The sequence below is a fragment of the Nesoenas mayeri genome (assembly GCF_963082525.1).
Source record: "Nesoenas mayeri genome assembly, chromosome: 10".
NCBI lineage: Eukaryota > Metazoa > Chordata > Aves > Columbiformes > Columbidae > Nesoenas > Nesoenas mayeri.
In genome coordinates, this window is record NC_137560.1 from 20709139 (window position 1) to 20729220 (window position 20082).

The window sequence follows — 20082 nt, forward strand, 5'->3', positions numbered from 1 at the left end:
GGAATGAAAGCAGATGGTTTTTCAGACTTCCAGTGATAAAGAGAATAAATTGATGGCCTAAGTTGTAGACTGGGACTTCCATCATTCTGCCTTAGTGTTAGTTTTTTCTAGATACTCCATGTGCCAGACAGTGTAAATGAAGATATCTCCTCTTTCCTGAGAGCATGAAAAAATTAAAGACATGGAATAGAAATATGTAAAAGTAGCATGTGAGCATGCTTCTTCTCCGCAACCCCCTGAAAGAATAGACAGACTCATAAATTTTTCTTTACTTGATGAGGGAATGTGCTCCAACCAGTTTCGTTTGACTGTGAGTCCTTAAATAGGGGACACAGATCTTAAGCTACAGTTCCCTCAAAATGCTGTGTTAGCCAATGATTTAAGTAGCTACCTCTTAATTACCTATAGCGTAAAATTGCTTTGGAAAGAATACTTTTTGCAAGACAGAATTATTTTTACCTAGAGTGCAGATGTTACCACTCCTGTCATTCTGTGGAGGGAAACTTAATCCTTGGGCACAATGGGAAGGAAGCCTGGCTTCAGTGTCTTAAACTGCAGTGTGACCGAGAGAAATAAAGCAGAGTGAATGCCGTAATTACCATCAAATGCCAGTGGTCTTGAGCACAGTTCAAATAGCCTGGTTGCTCTCCCAGTAACTATAGCTACCTTGTGTAATGCACAGTCCAGCCAACCCTTTTACGTCCTTCTGCTTCTCACTTGTAACTTTGCAGCTTTACAATCTCAACATTAGAGCAGCTGCTCGCTCCTTATGTGTTTTGACTCTTTCTTAGCATCGAGGCTTTTTAGTGGCAATCGCTGTGAAACCTTCGTGGTGTTACACACTGAAGTACTTCAGCAAAGAGCAAAATGACCTTAGAGAGCGAGGGCTGGATTTGGAGTCGAGTTTGAGCCAAGGTGGTTTCTGCAGCAGACCTCAGCGCTACGCATTCATGATAGCAATGCACAGCTATAAAGGACCTTGTCCCAAGAGAATTTTGTTTCTGTTCAGCAATGGGATAATATTGCCTTCTAGAAAGCAGCCCGTTACGTTGGTATCATTGCAGTCTGATGGTAAATCGATCTGAGCTCTTTTAAATAAGTATTATTTGACATGCTTGTTTAGTATTTTGCCACTTGTAAAGCTGAAAGAAATTGCTGCCTGCTAGTGGTCACTTACAAAGAAAACTACACCCAAGTAATGAATGCATTATGTAAGCAGCTTATACATATTAATACCAGGCTCTGACCTGAAGTATGGAAATGCTAATCCATATTTTTAGTTTTGCCTTGTAAAATGATTCTCTGAGTGTGCGGAATCAGGCTCAAATTAAGAACTGACTTGTAAGCTATGTATGATGCACTAATTTTGTATCATAAAAAAGTAGTAATGTCCCATGTTTCCTGTCTAAGCACGTGAAAGGAGAAAGGGTGGTGAGTCTGCTTTCATTGCTTCTGCTAGGAGCATGTTGAATGGAAACGCATAAACTAACTACACCTTCCACTGCAGTGTCACTAACAGGCAAAGTTCAGCACTGTCACTTCTGAGGCAGAAATTATTTGCACCCAGTTCGAAGAATATCTGATACTTGTTTTCCCAAATATGCTTTCCAAGGTTTCACCAGGCTGTTCATGTTCACAAGGAGTTTGCTGGTCCTAGAGTCCTCCTGGCCTGCTATAAGATAGTCAGTACCTAGGGAGAAAAAAATAAATTAGTCAATAAATAGAAGAAAATAGAACTAAATGTAGAAGAGACCGATCTTAAACTGGTTATAAAAAGAGGGGCTTATTTACTTAAAAGTTTATTTTTCTAATTATTAAAGATTTTCCTGTTTCACTTGGTTTGAAATTCATTTGCATTTATGCTCCTCACCCATGGTTGCTTTCCAGTATGCTTCGGATTGTCAGCTTTAGGGCTTTGATGGAACGAACCATTGAACGCAGTAGAATTTACAGTGGAAGAAAGAAGACTGACTTTTCATTATTTGAAACCATTCCAAAAGATTCACTCCACTTCCCAAAATTTTCATAATAATTTCTAGTTTTTCCAAAAAGAAGTAAAGCATGATGTGAGGGACGTTTGGGCTTCCTGGTAAAACTTTGTTTTTCTGATAAGATGTTTTTTAGTGCAGCTGTGTATTGAATTCCCTCTTTGGTGTGCACGGACTCTGCCTCAGGAAGACCTGATGGAAAGTGTTAAGTAGCAACAACTAATGTTCATAATGAATTGTCAGCCCTGTTTACAGGAGAACGAAAATACCTGATAAGCATTTTGTCCTTACCAGGATTGAGAATGGGACATGTACATCCCCTGTTGGTCCAAGATTCGGGGTAAATGCTTCTGTTGCTCCGAGCGATTTTCACTTTGCCCGATTTCAGGACCTTCTTCACTTTCACAACAACTTCTGCATGGGTCCCTTTGTCATGAGCTGATAGGATTCTTGCTTTTATCACTGCCAGAGAATATATCCAGATAGAGAACAATGAGTTTCTAAATTAATTTTGGTTTATGCTGCTAAAAGGTAGAATTTTAACACCTTAAAGGAATACATGAAGAAACATGGCAGTTAACAGGAAATGTATTCCAATGCTTGTCCACTTCAGTCATGGTTCTTCTAAATAAATTTGGAGAATAAAAATTTGATTTTTCTATAGAAGTAGTTAACAGATCCTTTCACCATGTTATTCAGCAACTACGTTTTAATGGGCTGATGTCAAATGCCTGGATATCACAGGAAAACACTTTTTTTATATACCTGGGAAAAGTAGGAAAAAAACAGATCAGCAGCAGATTTTAAGCACACTGATTCTAGGCCTTACATTTTGCAGTCCGAAAACTTGTGTTGAATTGTAATACCTCTCAAAAATGTTGTCCTGTCTGTGCTGCAGGAAGGAAGCTGAGACGTTTCCCATGAGACTGCAGACAAGTCACATGGCTAAAATTCCATGATTGCACAACAAACCAGAAAAAGCATTTTTGTTTTGTGGCCCAACATCTGGTTGCTGTGATAAAGTTCTGTTCTTTTAATTTAATAGGATCCCATCACTTTTTGGCAGGGTAGTCTCATCTAGATCAGTCTCACAAACAGGCTTTGTTGGGTCATGACACAAGCACATCAGACTTTGCAACCCAGAGCTTTCCTTTCTTGTTTCATGCGATGGCATGAACCCAGTGTTGATAAACCACAATATTAAATGCATTCTATGTAAACAAGCATGGCCATTTGAATGTGCATAATGAGTGCAAAAACAATGGCAGTTTGGATGCTAGGGTTTTATCATTTATTCTTGATGCAGAGGCCAACCCTGAGCTACAACTCTAGTGCTCCTGCTGTAAAGAGTGAAGCTGATGGGGTGGAAAGGAGACACCACAGAGCCTTGCATGAAAAATGCTATTGAGTTCTCATCAGAAATTTGACATATCACTACACAAAAAAAGGCAGCAGAAATCCTACCTTTTATTTCATGGCTTAGCCAGTCCTGTCATTTTTTTATAGCTGTCAGCTAATAACATGCATAGAGAGAACATTGGGAAATCATCATACCTTGAGGGGATGTTACCCACTTACCGTAAGCATATTTCATTTGGCAGAAGTCAGTGACACTTCCAAGCACCTTTTCTTTGCACACACACTTTTCTAGCAGGGGAACCACAGAACACAAAGAGTTGGAGAGGAGCCGGGACATGAGAGAGGAAAGAAAAGCAAATGATACTCAGTTAAAAAGTTATATGTATATACATCCCATCATCTGAATGGACCATAAGAGTAAGTCTGAGAGCGAGCTCAGTTATTTGCAAATCTGTTTCTTGTTAGATGATGCAATAATTGTTCTGAAATCTGGTCAGTACTGTCAGGTAAAATCCAGCACTCGTGGGATCTATTGTAGTTAATAAACTGATACTAATAAAAAGATTTGTAATAGATCCAGGTGTAATCATGTAAGTAATAATACTTTTGTTTGATCCCATAAGCTAAGCAATATTAAGGTAATATACATCTCAGAAAAGTCAAGATATACAATACGTGGCACTATCATCTCTGGGTCTTACAAAGCTAGTGATGCTGTTAAGTGTTGATCTTCATATACGGCAAGAAGACTAAGAACTATTTAGTACTATAGGCTCCACCTCATTCTATAAGCCCACTTACTTTGTAACTTTAGTTGGGTACAGTATACTTTTACTTTCTCTCCTGGGCTGTTGTGCTATGAGGAATATAAAAATCTTGCATTCCACAAGCACATTTCAGTGATAAATGACACGATCTTTTCACAAGTAGCATTTGAAGTTCTAAACAGCAACTGAATGCTTGAGAAGTAGCTGTGTAAAACCATAAGCATTAGGACTATAATTCAGACAACAAAAGGAATGTATTTTCTCCCACACGATCATTAATGACTTATGAATTTCCAAAACCAAAGTTGGATAGTACCCTTGGTTTAGAAAATAACAATGTAAAGTGTAGTGATAACCTATGTAGTTCATATTGGCCGATGTTGCCAGGAGATGGGGGGGTGAACAAGCTAGAGATGAGGGAGGGAATTTAAGTCAGGTTGGAGACAAATAAAAACTGGCACTGAGTGCAGTTCCTCAGCGTTCCCAGACTCTGGGCTGTACCCGGATGCCTCAGTGCAGAAAATCCCTGCTCGTGGTCATTCCATTTCCAGTCCTCTTCGCTCTCATTCATTGGCGTTTGCACAAGGTCAGGGATTCGTCCCCCAATGGGGATGTTAAAGAACGGCTCGTTGTCATAGCTGGGGGAACAGATAAACCAGAAGTCTTGGTTAGGACACGAGATGGGTGAGCAGCAGGTGTTTGTAGCACGTGCCTGTATCCAGCCAGATGAACTTGCTTTCTTCAGGCTGGGAGTGCAAATAAGTGCAAGACCTCATGCCATATAGAGAGATCACAAGATCTAGGCTTTTATTTAGGTCTTACCACTGCTAACTTAGCTTTTTTTTTTTTTTAGGTAACTATATATTGGGGCTTTTTTGCTTTCATTTGTTTGTTTTTACTGAATTAAGCAACTTGGAGTTAGTGACAACTTGTTAATGTCACTAGGAACCGAGGACACCTGCAGAACCCATAAAATTGCAGTCACCCAGCAAATCATAGCATTTCTATACTGATTAATGCGTTTTTGGGGTACAGATGCCTGTCCTCTGGAAACAAGAGAGAAACCCTGTAATTCTTTTTACCCTGGGCACAGATGAGAGGAAAGCTCTCCCGACTCTTCCATCTCTTTCCAGGTGTATTTAAAGATGCTGCACATGTTTCCAGAGGCTTGCGGAGTTGCCTATTATTACTGCAAAAAGTCATATTTTCAAGATCGCCTTGGATAATACAATGGACTTAAAATGTGCCAGCCACTGAATGGAATCTAAGAAACCTTCTATGACTTACAGCCACCTTTTCAAACAATTGTGCACCCTCCAGCATCTTCCGATTACCACCATTGCTGTAGTATTTCAGTTAATCTTTGTTTTATTTCACAGAACCCATCTCAAAGTGAACCCGAAGAAGGGCTTCTTTACCCATTGAAACAGTTTCCAGTACGCTGGTCGCAGTCTCTGGCACAGTCACAAGGGCGACAGCCGTTCTCTCCAAAGCCCCAGTAGCCCATGAGACACCTGTCGCAGTTGGGCCCCGCCACACCTGGTTTGCAGTAGCAGAATCCCGTCTTGGGGTGGCATCGCCAGCTCCTGCTGAACGTGGCGTTGGCCGAACCCACAGGCTGGCAGGCGCAAGCTGTGGAGATACGGTAAGAGGTGACTGGGGTTGTGTGCCCAGGGGCCATCTGCTTAAGAGACATTTTTGCAAGGCTGATAAACTCGTGCCCTCTTCCTTACGCTCAGTAGTTTCAAGTCAGAACCGGTAAATATTGCATCATCAGCCTACATTTGCAATATTATTTTTGTTTCTTTTTAACCCATTAAACACAGCAAAACAAGTACAACTGGGACCTGTTTATGTGTGAAGCTGGTTCTTCTTTACTGCACAAACCTTGACCATACAGCTTTTTGAAGAGGTGTCAGGAACTGTGTGTTTATTTATAACGGGGATTCACTTTTAGTGTTTTGCAAAAAGATTCACTAGCATGGGTGAGGTAAAATATTATAGATATCACCTATGTTGTCTTTCCTATGAACACAGAGATCACAAACATACTGGTTCCTCTGGGGCTAGACGTGGCTTACACACGTGGTTCAGATGATCTGAAACATTATTTTCAATTTCTACCTCCAAAGAGTCCACAAATTTCCTTCCGTGTGAGTTCTGAGGGATGTATCTCCCCATGCAGTGTGGTATGTGTGTAAGGAAGCTGATGACATTTTTTGTATAAATGCATTAGCGGATTTGTTATGAGGAAGGCAGTGAGAATGAGAGAAGATCTCTAAACTCTCTAGACATATTTTCCATGTAAATGGAGATGAGCAAAGAAGAGGAAAAAAATTCTAGATCTTAGTAAACACTATGGCCAGTTTGACACCAAGCTGGCAACTCAAGGCAACTTGGCAGTAAAACAGATAGTTACAGCTCCTGTGGGCAACTCTGCCTTCATAGAAAATAAATTGTCATAATCCCACACTCCTGGTACATTCCCCATGTGACAGCATCAGGGAGTGAGGTGGAAAGTCATATACAGGGGGTGCTGCAAAGCCAACACAGTTGACTCCTCTCCATCAGGTTGGAGGCTGAGGTGGTCAAGCCTTGTGCCAAGAGAGGTAAAATATGGGGTGTTTCAAAAAGATGGACCCAATTTGAAATCACTTTGCTTTGAAATTGGGTCCGTTTTTTTTAAACACCCTGTACAAGCAATAAACATACCCAGTCATTTCTGATATTCAAACAGGTTTGATTAAAATGAGAACTGAGCTGAACTCGAGGCCTTTATATGTAATCTCTTTTTTATATTAACAAGGCAGTGTGCCCTGGCTTTTGCTTGTAGCAGAGACAAAAAATGAAATGCATCACTACTTCATCCATCTGGAAGAGGGCAGAAATAAAAATCTTGTGGCTAAGACCTGCTTTAACAGAGATTTTCAGTTAAATGCTGGACACCCGAAGTGTTTAGATAGCTTGGATCAGGGGGCCAGCCTTTTGGATGCTTATCTGAACCAAACATGATCTCCAAAGCTTTTTAAGTTTGCCCATCATCGCTTCTAATCAAACTACTTTTCTTCATGAGCTCACAGATAAGAGACCAAATGAACACTCTGATTCCACACATCATTTTCCAAATATATGACTATAAAGAGTATTAAGTGTAGCAGGGACAGATTCACTTTCATCTGCAACCTCATATTTGATGCTCAAGAAAAGAAAATATCTATTGAAAATCATATGAGAAAAAGAGTGAGCGATTTTGTTTAAAGTGCATTTCTCTTACGATCTGCTTACTACATATTTTTTTCACCATGCCCTGTGTTCTTTATGCCAATATTTTTAATAATATTATTACACTCTGCTGTAGATGGATCTCAGTCCGTTGTTTTCAAGGGACACTAGCACAATAGCCTAAGGACAGAAAATAAGCGTGCTGTCATGGGCAATGTACTCAACACAATGAGCTGGTTGGCGGATGGCAGCAGGCTCGCCTGTTTGCCACAAAGCAGTCTTGACTTTGGGAGCAAACCCAGGGATTTTGCTGTCAGTTCTGGAGAGCAGGTGTAATGATGAAGCGCTCATTAGCACTGACAGTTTCAAAGGCAAGTTCTGATTTGTTGCTGCTCAACCTGAATTATTTTTGCCCAGATTTTTGCAGGGCTGACTACAGCACCCTAAAAAAGAAGACACTTCGTTCCTTCCATCACTGAAAAAAAATGGATGTCATAGATTTGGGGATAAGGAGGGGAAACAAATGCTTCCTTTGCTACAGACAGGCCTGAGCCACAAGTAAGAGGTTGCCAACATCTGGGTTGGCTTGAATCCAGGCTTCTTATTTCACTGTAATATCTCTGTATGTAGGATCTACCTGTGGAGTTTTCACTTTAAATTTCTTCTATTTCTGCAACTTCTGGGCCTATCTTTATTCCCATTTTATTTCTGGTTTTCAGGTTTCATCAGTTAGGGTCACGTAACAGATGGGTAAATCACCAGTATCTTTAGACTAATCACCAAGACTAGATCCTGAGTCAGGAAGATGAGACCTTCTCCAATCCTATCCCTGAGGAAAGTATTACAGGACAGTGACTGACAGCATTTGCAGAAGCTGATGAGGAGGTAGGAAAAAAGTGCTCTCCTTTATTTTGTTTTCTTCCTATTTGGGTGTATAGTTCAGGAAAACTAATATTCCCAAATGAAGTGTGGGGCATATTCCCCCATTAGAAACTGGGGCAGCTTCTGGTGGATCAGAGGGCAAGCTGAATCAATAAATGTACGACACTGTCAGATGAGTTATACAAGTGGCTTGCAAACGCTTTACTCAGTCTGTGTTTATTTAGCATTTCAGCTTGGGTGTGTACATTGTCTGGCTTCCAGAGTATTATGGCCAAAATCCCAGTTGTGCATCTAAGGTAACTCCCAAAATAAGAGCCCACATGTCACATGCTGAAGGGGGCAGCTGTTGATGACTGAGTTTTATCTCTTTAATAGAACCACAGATTTGCAGATAAATCTCACAATTAAAAAAAAACCCAAAAAACCAAACACCAACATTAAAGCAAGTCTCCAAAACCTCACCCTTTTATATTTCCCAATATTTGACAACACAGCATCTTTCCCTGCTGATTTTTGCTTCTTTTCTCTTGGCAAACCCTAGTTTTCTCTCCATCCGCCTCCCTGTCTAACAAAACACCAGCCGACATGACAATGGCCTTGTTTGTCAAAGGCATCATCAATTATGTTAGGGACGGTGTGCAGACAGTTCTGGCTCAGAGATGGCTGGTTTATTTGGGTTCTCCCCTTGACAGCAGTGTAATGAAAAATTTCATCACTGTACTTTAGAATTGGCTTTTGGTCACAAAGTATCACAAAGCATCCTCTTGTCTTTTAGTCTCACTCATCTACTAAGTTTGTTTTGTCAGAAACTGCTGTAAAAAGGAGGAGACAAGGAATAATGAAAAATGAATAATTCATACAGCAGCCTCCACTGAAGTCCTCAATAAATCTGTCTGCCCTCAGCACAGCTGTCTTTCCCCTGTAATTAGACACAGATGTAAAATATAATATTAGTTGTAACAATATGGTCCCAACTTAGAGGAAAATAGCAAGTGCTCCGAGTAATTCGGTGGACCTTGAGGTATCTTGCCTTAAATTTCTGTCTAATAATACTGCCTAAGGTTCAGCTATGAGCAGACTGCTGTTTGATGAAAAACAGGCAAAATTAAAAACTCAAACAAAGCCTTTTGAATCTGAAATACATACCCGTGCATCTTTGGAGCATATGACCAAATCTGGGCAATTTTTAAAGTATGTCAGATGTGGGGATTGACTCAACCAGTGATGTTTCATAAATGAGGGAAATAAGATAGACAGCTGTGTGTGTGGTCAGCGCCGATTAAGACAGACTTTGAACTGAGACGTGATCAGGCCTTTGTGATATTACAATTAAAAGTTCACTCCCTCTGCTCAGAAGTAAAAGGATGAGAAGCAGAGCTTTTCAGAGTGTGTGTGCACGTGCATCTGGGCACATTTTAATTTTCAACACTTGTGCTTAGAGTAAAAAACCTTGTTTTCCTGGAGACTCTTTTTAATGGGTCTACATGCCTGCATTATTTTTAAAGCTAAGCAAAGGGTGAGTACAAAAGATGGTGCCATTTCAGAAGGATCTCTTAAGCCTCTAAATAAGCCACAGGAAAGAGCCAAGGATACAACAGCTTTTCTAACCATTGGTTAGGAAATGATTAGGCTTCCGAGTCAAAGCTCCCATACAACTCTATATCCAAACTACTTAATCCTGTGTTGTCACCCCCAATAACAGGCAGGTGTGTGCCTTGCTCTGGGGTTCTTTTCATGCCTTTTTTCTTTTAGTATAGATCTAAGCAGTGTCAAAACAAGGCTCTGCACATGACCTGGCTCTCAATCATCCCCAGCTGCTAGGAGCAGGAGAAGCAAAGGGATCAGAGACAGGCTACCCCTGCAGACAAAAAGGAATAGCAGATTCACACTTATAAGTCAAATTTTAAGGGTTTTTCTTTTCAAGGGAATATCTTTGCAGTCTCACATTGGAGGGGCAGCAAAGGCTGGTTTGGGTAGTGCCAGGACATCGAATTGTTATGCAACTTTTTTTTGTCTTAGCAGTGATTAAGAGGGAATGCTGTTCATTATTATGACTAATGCTTAAAGACTTTTTCTGGGCCTGGGCAGCATCCTGTTAACTTCCCGGGAGCCTGAGGGGGATGTCACAGCTGAACTTAGACTTTGCTCTGGATGGCAGAGCACTCTTCAAGCGTGCTTTCTCAAATGGGATTAGCACAGCATTTCATTCAGCTTTTTCATCAGATTTCCTTTCCCAGCTCAGTATCTACTGTACACAAGGGTCAAGTTTTGATCTCCCATTGAGGATTTTTTTTCTTCCTCCGAGTTCAAAATGGGAAGCTGAGGATGAGGTTGCTCTCACCAAAATCATCCTTTCAGTCTGCTGTTAGCACTTTATTACTGCTTTTCAGCACTTGCCCAGTAGGTGGGTTTTTCATTTAGTTTTGTTAGGCTGGCACTGCTTGCGTGGTTTACTCCAAGTGCGATGATGCCTTGTAATTGTTACATTTAAATCCTCACAAACATGCTAATCCAGAAGTGGCAGCTCTTCAATTTATGATCAGCAGGCTGAGCTATGAGAGAAATGTACCTGGTGGTCTAATTTCTAAATTTTACATATTAGCAATTCTCAAAACAGTAACTGTTTTTATAATGAGTAACCAGACTTGGGTTTAGGGTCAAAAAACTTGAACAATTTACTCAGACCACACCAGGTTAAGTTTAATAGCCATGCAAGTTTTGCAACCTAAAGGATGGAGAAGAGGGCCTCTATCTTAGATCCTGCATAAGGACTTCAATTTAATATTATCTCGAGGCATAAGGAGCTGATGATGGTCCTGGAGGTGAAATCTTCTGTCTATCAAACTGAGTCTGTTCTAACCAAAGCAACTCTGCTTGTCTGCACCGGTGTTTCTGATTTTGCTGTCACTGGTAATAACTGAAGTAGCAAAACCTTCCCTGAAAATTCTCTGCACAACTACAGCGTAACATGAAACACACACTCACAAGCTGCCTGCAAACCACATGGAGAATTGTTTGGGGATCAGCTCTTTCATCCTGCAGAACACTATTAAGGTAATTTGTCGTTGTGGGAATTCTCCTCACCTCAATTAAAAAAGGCACTAACCACCACGCTCCCGGGTTTCTCTTAATTGTAGTTAGATCTGCAGCATCCCTTCTGTTTCCACACAGGTACAAGCATCGTGCACATATCAGGCTGCTGTAAAATTTGAGGCTCTCTACAGTGAAATGCAATATTCTTTCCTTATGCCTGGATATGGCAAGCACTCACTCGTGCTTTTACACACTGGTGAAAGGTCCCATTGACTTAAGTCATGCACAGATAGGGTCATGTTCTGCTATTTGCATCAATGCTGAATCAAACCCGTTAGATTCATCTCAACCAGCAGAAACCCTAGTGCAGGCTAGTGATCCAGAATACCTCTGAAGGAAGAAAACCGGATATCCTATAGAATGTAATTCAGCTCATCTAAGTCTTCTACATTAGACTGCAGTAAATCATTCCTTACAGGTCCCACTGTTTCTCTGCTGATTGTACAGGGAGCCTAGAAAAGACACAACCTGTAGGTGGCTAAAGCGGGATGGCAGCTGTCTAGGCCTGAGCATGCAGGTCAGTGAGGAAACAATTGTATTTGGAGGCCTCCTGCTGGCAGCAGCACATTTCCAGGTGAAAAGAACATTATTGTGCTTGTCTGGCACGATAGGAATAAAGCTCTTTCAGCAAGGTGAATTTCTGAACAGAGTATTGGCAGAAGGTACCGAGAGGCCTGTAACCAGACAGGACAAAAGAGGCAAAGGTACAGTCAAGGTCTGATTTCATCCAGGCAGACTGTTCTAGGGTTTCCACACAAATAGGCTGTATTTTCGAGCCATGTTTTTTCCTCCTCGCTGCTCTCCAATGCTCCTTGACTTTAGCAGTTATCTAATATTACATGATGTTGGTTACTACATCATCACCCTGCTGTTAAATACAAGAGTTCATACACAGGTTCTTTCAGCAAATCTTCTGGCACAACAATTTATTCTCATTACAATGTTTCCCTGTGGCAAATCTGCTCAGAGTAGAAACAGAACTGGAACTGGGCCGCCATAGAACACTATGGGATACAGGGTGAGTTAGATCAGCTCACCTCAGCTCTGTCTGCTCATCAGTGTTCTGTGATGAACGTTGCAAAATCAAAAAGAAGGGGTCATATGTAAATGGTCTGTGCTGGCACTAAGATCCAGTGGAAGGAATACAAAAGAGCTGAAAAACAGGACGTGTTGTGCACGGAAGGTTTAAGCAATATCACAGGCCACGCAGTCCTAGGGAGAGGAGCGTTTATAACCAGAGTGTTTAAGAGGCATCTTGATGAAGAACGTCAAAGGGTCAGGAAAGCTTCAAAAGCACATGATGCCAGGGGGCATGAGTAGAGATGACAGAGGATGAAGTTCTCTGTGCTGGCAACTCATGTCTGAGCTATGGGGAAGGAAAACTGTCCAAAGGGAGAAATGAAGTGATGTATATTGTTGGAAATGGCAACCTCCGAAATAGATGCCAGATGGAATCGGATATGCGAAGCCTGGCAGGATAGTCAGGAAATGTTCACACTAAGTAAGGGAGATTTGGGCTGGGTGCAAAATACCTTGATCCAGAGGTTGTACTCCATTATTATATATATTTATGTGCACAGATGTTGCACAGTAGAATTTAACAATAGCTTACACATAAGCACACATAGTTTTGAAAGAAGCATAAAAAAACTGCTAAGTGTGCTTCAAGAAAAAAGGAACCATATTATTTTAAATGCAAGCACAAGAATAGCGTACCTTTCCCCAGAATGTAGTGCATTTGGAGAACTGTAGCAGTTATCACAAAAAAAATGTGTGATACCGCAGGAGGAATAGACACAGAAAATCAGGAAGATGACCTTTGATCAAAAATCTGTTGTTTAGGAAAAGAATATAAAGAAAGGATAGTAATACTCATTAGTTACTTCTTTAGGAGTTATTGATTCTGTAGGAGTTATTGACTTCTTTCTTTTAATGATTCCTCTACCATTCGTCTTCACCACATGTAAGAATAGTCACTTACGTTTGCAGACCTCTGGAGAAGACATGGGTTTCCCCCTATCCCGGTAGTACCCTGGTTTGCACCTTTGACACCGATGTCCCTCTGTGTTGTGCTTGCAGTTGTCGCAGACTCCACCGCTGCGCTTTCCTGACGCCAGCCAAACGCTCAGATCAAAGTGGCAGCTGTCAGCGTGGTTGTGGCAGCGACATTCTGGTGGGAAACAGGACAATATAGTCAGGCTTATATAATAGACACAACAATACTGGTATCATTTTCCTACTGTGAATCATGGAGGAAATATCTGACTGTAATACATTTCATCTGCCGGCAATCCTGGATTCTCCTAAAAATGAGAAATGGCAACACAACTGAGAATCCCAGCAGGGTCAGAGAACTGGTGGAATTGGTCAGAAGCTTGGGTGGAATTCTTACAGTAAAACAAACCAATCTGATGGTATCATAAGCCCTGCACGAAACCCTGGAACGCTAAAACACATGAGCAGATGTAGCTGCATGAAGAACAGATTTCTGCCTTGTAAGTTCCACTTCCCAATAGCCCAAATGGGTCAGCTGCAGTGAAACAACATACAGAATGAAGTTTTCCATCAGTGCCCCATTTCTGTAATAGCACATTAGTGTAAATGGACAGAAGCCTTCGTCAGGGAACTTTGCCTGGCACGGTGAGTGCTAATCCTGAACGCCTGGATCGGTAAACCCCCTCCCACTTACTTTTGCATTCATTTGGTGCCCCTGTTTTTCCATCTCCCGGCTTCCAGGGCTGATCATTGTATAGCGGTGCACATTTCTCACAGTGGTCACCTGCTGTGTTGTGTCTACACACACACTTCCCATGGACCTGTCAGGGAACGGGGAAAAGAGAACACATTCAAATAGCTACAGGCAAGAACATGCTGGAGCACCCAGCAGTCTCACAAGGAGATGGGACTTGTGCACAACTCCCACGCAGCTGCTCGGCTTTTCTTAGGAAACCCACAGAACCCAAAGCTTAAATGTGGAGTTTTTATCTCTTCACGCAGTCACTGAAGACGTAGATTTTTCCTCTATCTATCTTCCAGTTTAAATGCATGAGGCAACAATTTATTTTTAACTCTCCACTTGGCTCTTTTACTACTCCATTGGTGAACAGCCTGTAGGCTATTTAAATTGCGTAAGCTAATGCAGTTTATTTTGACTTACAAGTTAATGGCAAGAGCATGTGTCAAATACACTGGGATTGAAGGACTGAGTGACAGGAGGGGACAATCTAACAGAGAATGGTGGACCCTGCCTTATTTGACATTAACAGTGGTCTGAAAGAAGGAGTAAATACAGGGCAATGAAATAGCTATTAATCACTAAATTATAAACTGTTAGAAGAACAGGCAAGTAATCCTAGCTCTCCCAGCACAGTTAAAAATGTAGCAAAAATATTAATCCTGGAAAAATACCAACCAGTACACCCACACAAAAACAGTCTAAACCACACATTCTGTGAGAGGAAAGCACTGATGTTAGAAGAGAATTAGCTACAGTAGACATCAACCTACCAACTTACATATTAACATATATATATATGTATACACATATATATATAATAGGTTAGCAGAAATGGCCCACTAAAATTTTGCCCTATGTAACTAAGAGCACTGTAACTCCAAGTGGACAAGAAATTGTACCTGTAATGCTGTGTTCAGATTTGAACGTCTTATTACCAGATGAATGGGAAACTGGAAGATATTCAGCAAAAGCTGGCATGGCTGAAGAATGGGGCTGATCTACAAGCACTAAGCATATAAACCTACCTAAGCTACAACAGCCTACAAAATATTTGAGAGGGAAGCAAAGAAAATAGTGCAAAAAGCCTTGACTAAAAGTGGCTGAATAGTAGAGTTCTCTCTGTAACTAACTGCCTGAAAGAATAACCTTCCTCCTCTGTACTTATCTGCTGTCATTGGAACACAATTATTATTTTTAATCATAGAAATATTCTAATATATGTCAGTTTGGGAATCAGGTGTTCACACCAGAAATCTGACCTTGGAAACTGAGCTAGTCCAGACTTCAAATGGAAACTTACTCTTGAAACTGGTTCTGTTCTCAAGTCATTTCACACACCGGGAATATAACAGCCAGTTCCACTCCTGGCTGTGATTTGATGCACCGGATTCTGTAATATCAAGCCGCATCCAAGAAGTACTTTACAGGAGGGTTTTTATGTTGTGGGTTTGTTTGTTTGCTTGTTTTTAATTAGGATTCTAGTATCTGTTTGCAGTGCCTCAGAGAAAGGATTTCCTGGAGAAATTATCTGAGGAAATATCCAGCATAGAGAGTTGGAGAAAGGGAAAGGTGGTACCATAGGTCATGTTCTACACTCATCACAAGAGAAGCTGCTAATTAGTGGTGCGTATTTCACATGCGAGGAGACACTTGTACTAGAGCGCAGAAATCAGGGACTAGACCCCTCTCCCTCCATGCGTTGCTGAGGATGCTGAATTGTGTAACCTCTGTCGCAGCTCTGGCCCACTGCATGTTACACAAAAAGCAGAGGCTGAAATTTCATTTTGACTGGGGTATGAATTGAATCTAATCCTTTAATCTCACCACTAATGTGAGTTATGTTTCTCTGTAGTCTTTCCTGAAAATCAGCCTCTCTCTTTGCAGCCCTCACTTCCCCCATCTCACATAGCAGGTAACTTAGGATCGAGAGAGAAACGTTCAAAAGAGCAGCCGTGTGAACGCGTTCCCCTGCCCCCAGACTCATCTCCCTGCAGCAATTTGCTCTCCGCTCCCTTGGTTTCTAATCCTCCCGGACCAGATCTGTCATGCAGCTCGCCGAGGGGACAGGCTGCAGCTGATGCCATCGTCCCTCCACGGCCAGCTGGCAGCGTCGCTGCGCACGGAGCGGTTGGCTGCCTCCTCACGGAAGACTGAGCACAGACTTCAGGGTTTGCATTTCTGTCAGAGCTCAGCACCAGTAAACCTCAGGAGGGTACAGCGTGGAGCACATTACGTGACGCCTCTCCAGACCTCTGTGCAAGAAAGTCAGCTACATTCAGAGCGCTAAATAGGATGACAAATTATAGAGGCAAAGACAAAAATACTAATAAGCAACAGTGTTGGGTTTGGCTCTTCAGGCTTGTAAGTTCCACCCTGTGGACACAGTAGTTGCTTTTCAGAAGCCACAGAACAGAGAAAAGGACCAGGAGTGGGAAAAGAAAATGAGTCTGACTCAAAACCATAGGTTTTAATGTCCCCAAACTTCAAACTCTATCTGAACTTTAGAGCTCATTCCAAAATGAATCGGAACTAAAATCTTGGATCCAGTCACTTCTTAGGAAGATGCTAGTGAATTTCAATGCAAAATTTGTAAGTTGGCCCATTGTATTTTTTAGACATATATATACAAACTGTTCATTCACTATATGAAACAAATACATGAAAGAAATGCTGAGATTGTACAGTTGGGAAATGGCAGAATTAAACCATGCAATCTTCTTGTAGCCTTGAATGACACGATCAAATATTCCACAGGACCCTGTGCTTACAGTTCACAGCACAGATGGTGTGAACACTCGTGAACAATTATTCAGAAAGTAAACAGGAAAATGTAGTGAGAAAGAAAGAGTCCGGTTGTTCTTTGGGGGTACGTAGATGTGTTAGTTTGCTCATTGCCCACCTGTTTGTTGCAAACTGTAGTTTGTGGAGGCTACCTAGGAATGGCATGCTGTGAGTAGGACAGAGGCATAAAGAAAGCTTCCTGCCTGTGATCCTCACTATTGAACAGTTTACCAAATATATGTGGAAGGATGACTGGCTTAGACAAAAGGGCTGAAAAGCCAAGCAGCCAGCAGAGCCATTGAGCAGGCAGAATTAACAGGGGAGCTGGCATGGAACTGTTTAGGAAGTGTTAGGTCTGAGAAGTTAGCTCTTTTGTATAGGTTTGAGAACAAGGAAAAGAGAATTGATCACTGTTGGGGCAAAGGTAAAAGGTGATGGAAGAGAAAACAAGTCTGCCAGCGTGTTATGTGTGGGTGGATATGCCATGGAAGTTTTTTTCCATGGAGAGTAATCACAGAGATTTATAGGTGAAAACAGATCAGGAGGAGAGTGCAACATGAGGGGACACTGAAGTACAGAAAGGAGCCGGACATGAGAAGATAGCAGAGACGCAGCTCAAGTAGAACACAGACAAGAACGGTGATGCATAGATGTCAGTGGTCATTCCCATTCATTGGAGCATCATTGTTTTGCGAGTGCAGTTGCTCTGACAAATTTTTTTGAAGCTGGATGGTGCCTTCCAAAGTTATTGTGGGGAATGGACCAGAGAAATAGATGTACTAGCAGGCAGGCAGACTGCGTGATCAGAGACACCTCCCCATTGCATAGAACCAGTCTGAAGTCCTACGTGCATAACCTGTAACAGTTTGTATTCTTGCAGTTCAGCTTTCCCAGAGCATTCAGCGAGGTTACTCATGTCACTAATGCACATGCTATGAGCTTTGAAAGATGAAAGCTGTTGCTTTAAATACTAATATTCTGGCCACATCAAGCTTCCAGTTTTCTAAGCAGCTTTTGCAAACGGTAGAGGTTTATAGACTGACATACTTTCAGCTAGAGCAAAAGAACAAAAATGCTATGCTATGCTCTCAATCACTATCATATTGGATTTAATGAGCACCTGAAAGCAAGCTCTGCTTTTGTTTCTTGGTATAACAGCTAGATTCCCAGGCTGTGGTTTAATGATATAATGTCTTTGAGGGCAATCTCAATTTTAGACATTTCTGCTTTCCTTGCTACTTCTTTCTATGCTATTACCTCCTGCATCGTGCCCTGAATCATATGTAAATTGGGCTGTGAATCTAAACTATGTTAAAAAAAAAGGTAAAACAGCTTTTTTTTTTTCCTTGGCACTAATATTTTTAATCTGGATTAATTACCTCATCTGCCTCATAGTACAGTCGTGCTGTTACAAGTCTGGTATCGCTGCCAAAAGCTTTGATTTGTACATCTACCACCTGAGCAGCTTTGAATCAAGACATAGAGCAGGTTATAGCTTCATGGATTTTAATGCCAAGAGGATCAGTTCCATTCATTTAGCTTTACCTGCTATACTAAGTTATGAATTTCATCCACAAGTTCTTCCATGGGGCTCAGTAATTTCTGGTCAGTTTATAACAAATAGCGTTGAACCATATTCTGCTTTTCTACAATGGTTCCAAGAAATTACAGGATACTTATTCATCTTTGGCCGCACATAGTTGCTTCACCTGAATTGTGATCCACAGCTGAGAGACTGGACAGGTTCCATCTGTTTATCATTTTTAAACTCTTTTCAGCTCTGCACAATACCTGAAGCCTCTTGCTTTCTCTCTGCCCATTTAATTTCTTTTACCTTTTGTCCTTTCAGTAAATGTTGTGGCTGTTGCTCTTTCTCCTGGGCTATCCTCAGTCTGTTTTGGGGTTTTTTTCCTAATGAATGAAGGTTACATTTGGAAGCCTTCCAGAACACAGCAATTGTTGCTGATCCGGAGAAAATGTTTGTCTTTGGGCTCTGCATTCACTTTGTAATGTCGCCAGAGAAATTTTGGATGCAGCAGTTTGCAATGACATCAGAGGCTAGTCCCTTACCTGCTTTTAGTAAAAGACCCTTTCTGGGTCATTTTGAGTGGTTAAATACCAACTCGTGTCTGCTGTTCTGCTTTATTTCTCTTACAGTTCAAATGGGCTCTGCTGTCTCTCCCAATGAAGAGATGTATCCATGCAGATTTATAGTAAATCCTTCCATATCAGGTCCTGAGGAGAGCACATACAACTTTTAGGAGGCCAAATTAAACTTTTCCTTCAACTTTTTCAAATTTGCAAAGACCTAAAAGAATGGGTGGCTTGGGAGTAAGTCCCAGATTACAGTGCCTGCTATGGGTAGATTGACAGCTCAAATTCCTGCTCTCATCAGGAATGAAAAAGTCCAGTATTTTCCTATGTCGCTTGCTCATTTCTGCGAAAAGGTCTAATAAGTGTATGTGTCTAAAAACTAGTATGCAAATGGGTGTTTTCTGAGGGATCTGAATTTCTGGCTCATCCTTGGTCACTTTGGTAAATCAAGTCTGAGGGAACTTGGCAGGGACAAGTGGAGCTGAGACACTTGTGGCAAGGCCACCTGAGCCCATAGGGGCTCTGGTCTCTACAGCAGGGAGTGAATGAGCTGCCACTGGTTCCAAATTCACTAAATAGGTAATGGTGAACAAAAATAAGTGATTTTGTTTAGTAGAATATTCAGACTGGCATCACTAAGCCCCTTTTTGAACAGTAACAAAAGAACAGGATAAATAGGCCGGAAGAGGTACAAAATTCATGCTTCATGTGAGGGAACAGAACTCAGCCTGTGACAGTTTCAAGATACAACTCCATCCTCTGCCTGAATTCACCTCCGTCAGCCTTTACACACATGTGGCTGTGACTTAGCCCACATTCCACTCTACTTTCTTATTGTTTTCTCCCTTAGTGCTAACTGGATTTTTATTCATTGTCGGACTAATCTGTCCTCTTATTTTTTACTCGCAGTGCCAACAACTCCATCCTCAATCTCTAACAAATTGCATGCAAGTGACAGCTGTCATGCTGACATGCACCTGAGTTACAGCAGGTCACCAGCTCTTGGTGAGCGTCTTGGGGACAAAGGAAGCAGAAGGAGGAGTAAGACTCGGTATTTTACTAGGTGAATGCCTGAAGTACAGCATAACGAGTAAATACCACAAATCTCCTGAAAGTCAACAGCACAAGTGAGTTTGGTCTTGTCCAAGGCTTTGTTCCT

The 20082-nt window shown here is 41.5% G+C and overlaps 1 protein-coding gene across 1 annotated transcript in view; it reads right to left on the reverse strand.

The window, feature by feature from the left end:
• Positions 1 to 1553: 1553 nt before the first annotated feature.
• Positions 1554 to 20082, reverse strand: part of LOC308043955 (netrin-4-like) — a gene marked incomplete at both ends in the record, with an annotated part of 42726 nt that continues 24197 nt past the window's right edge. The window contains 7 exons of the mRNA XM_080350369.1: positions 1554 to 1690; positions 2280 to 2450; positions 3567 to 3635; positions 4616 to 4752; positions 5533 to 5746; positions 13293 to 13481; positions 14001 to 14127. Coding sequence (XP_080206495.1) covers positions 1554 to 1690; positions 2280 to 2450; positions 3567 to 3635; positions 4616 to 4752; positions 5533 to 5746; positions 13293 to 13481; positions 14001 to 14127 — 1044 coding nt within the window. The remainder of the gene's footprint in view (positions 1691 to 2279; positions 2451 to 3566; positions 3636 to 4615; positions 4753 to 5532; positions 5747 to 13292; positions 13482 to 14000; positions 14128 to 20082) is intronic.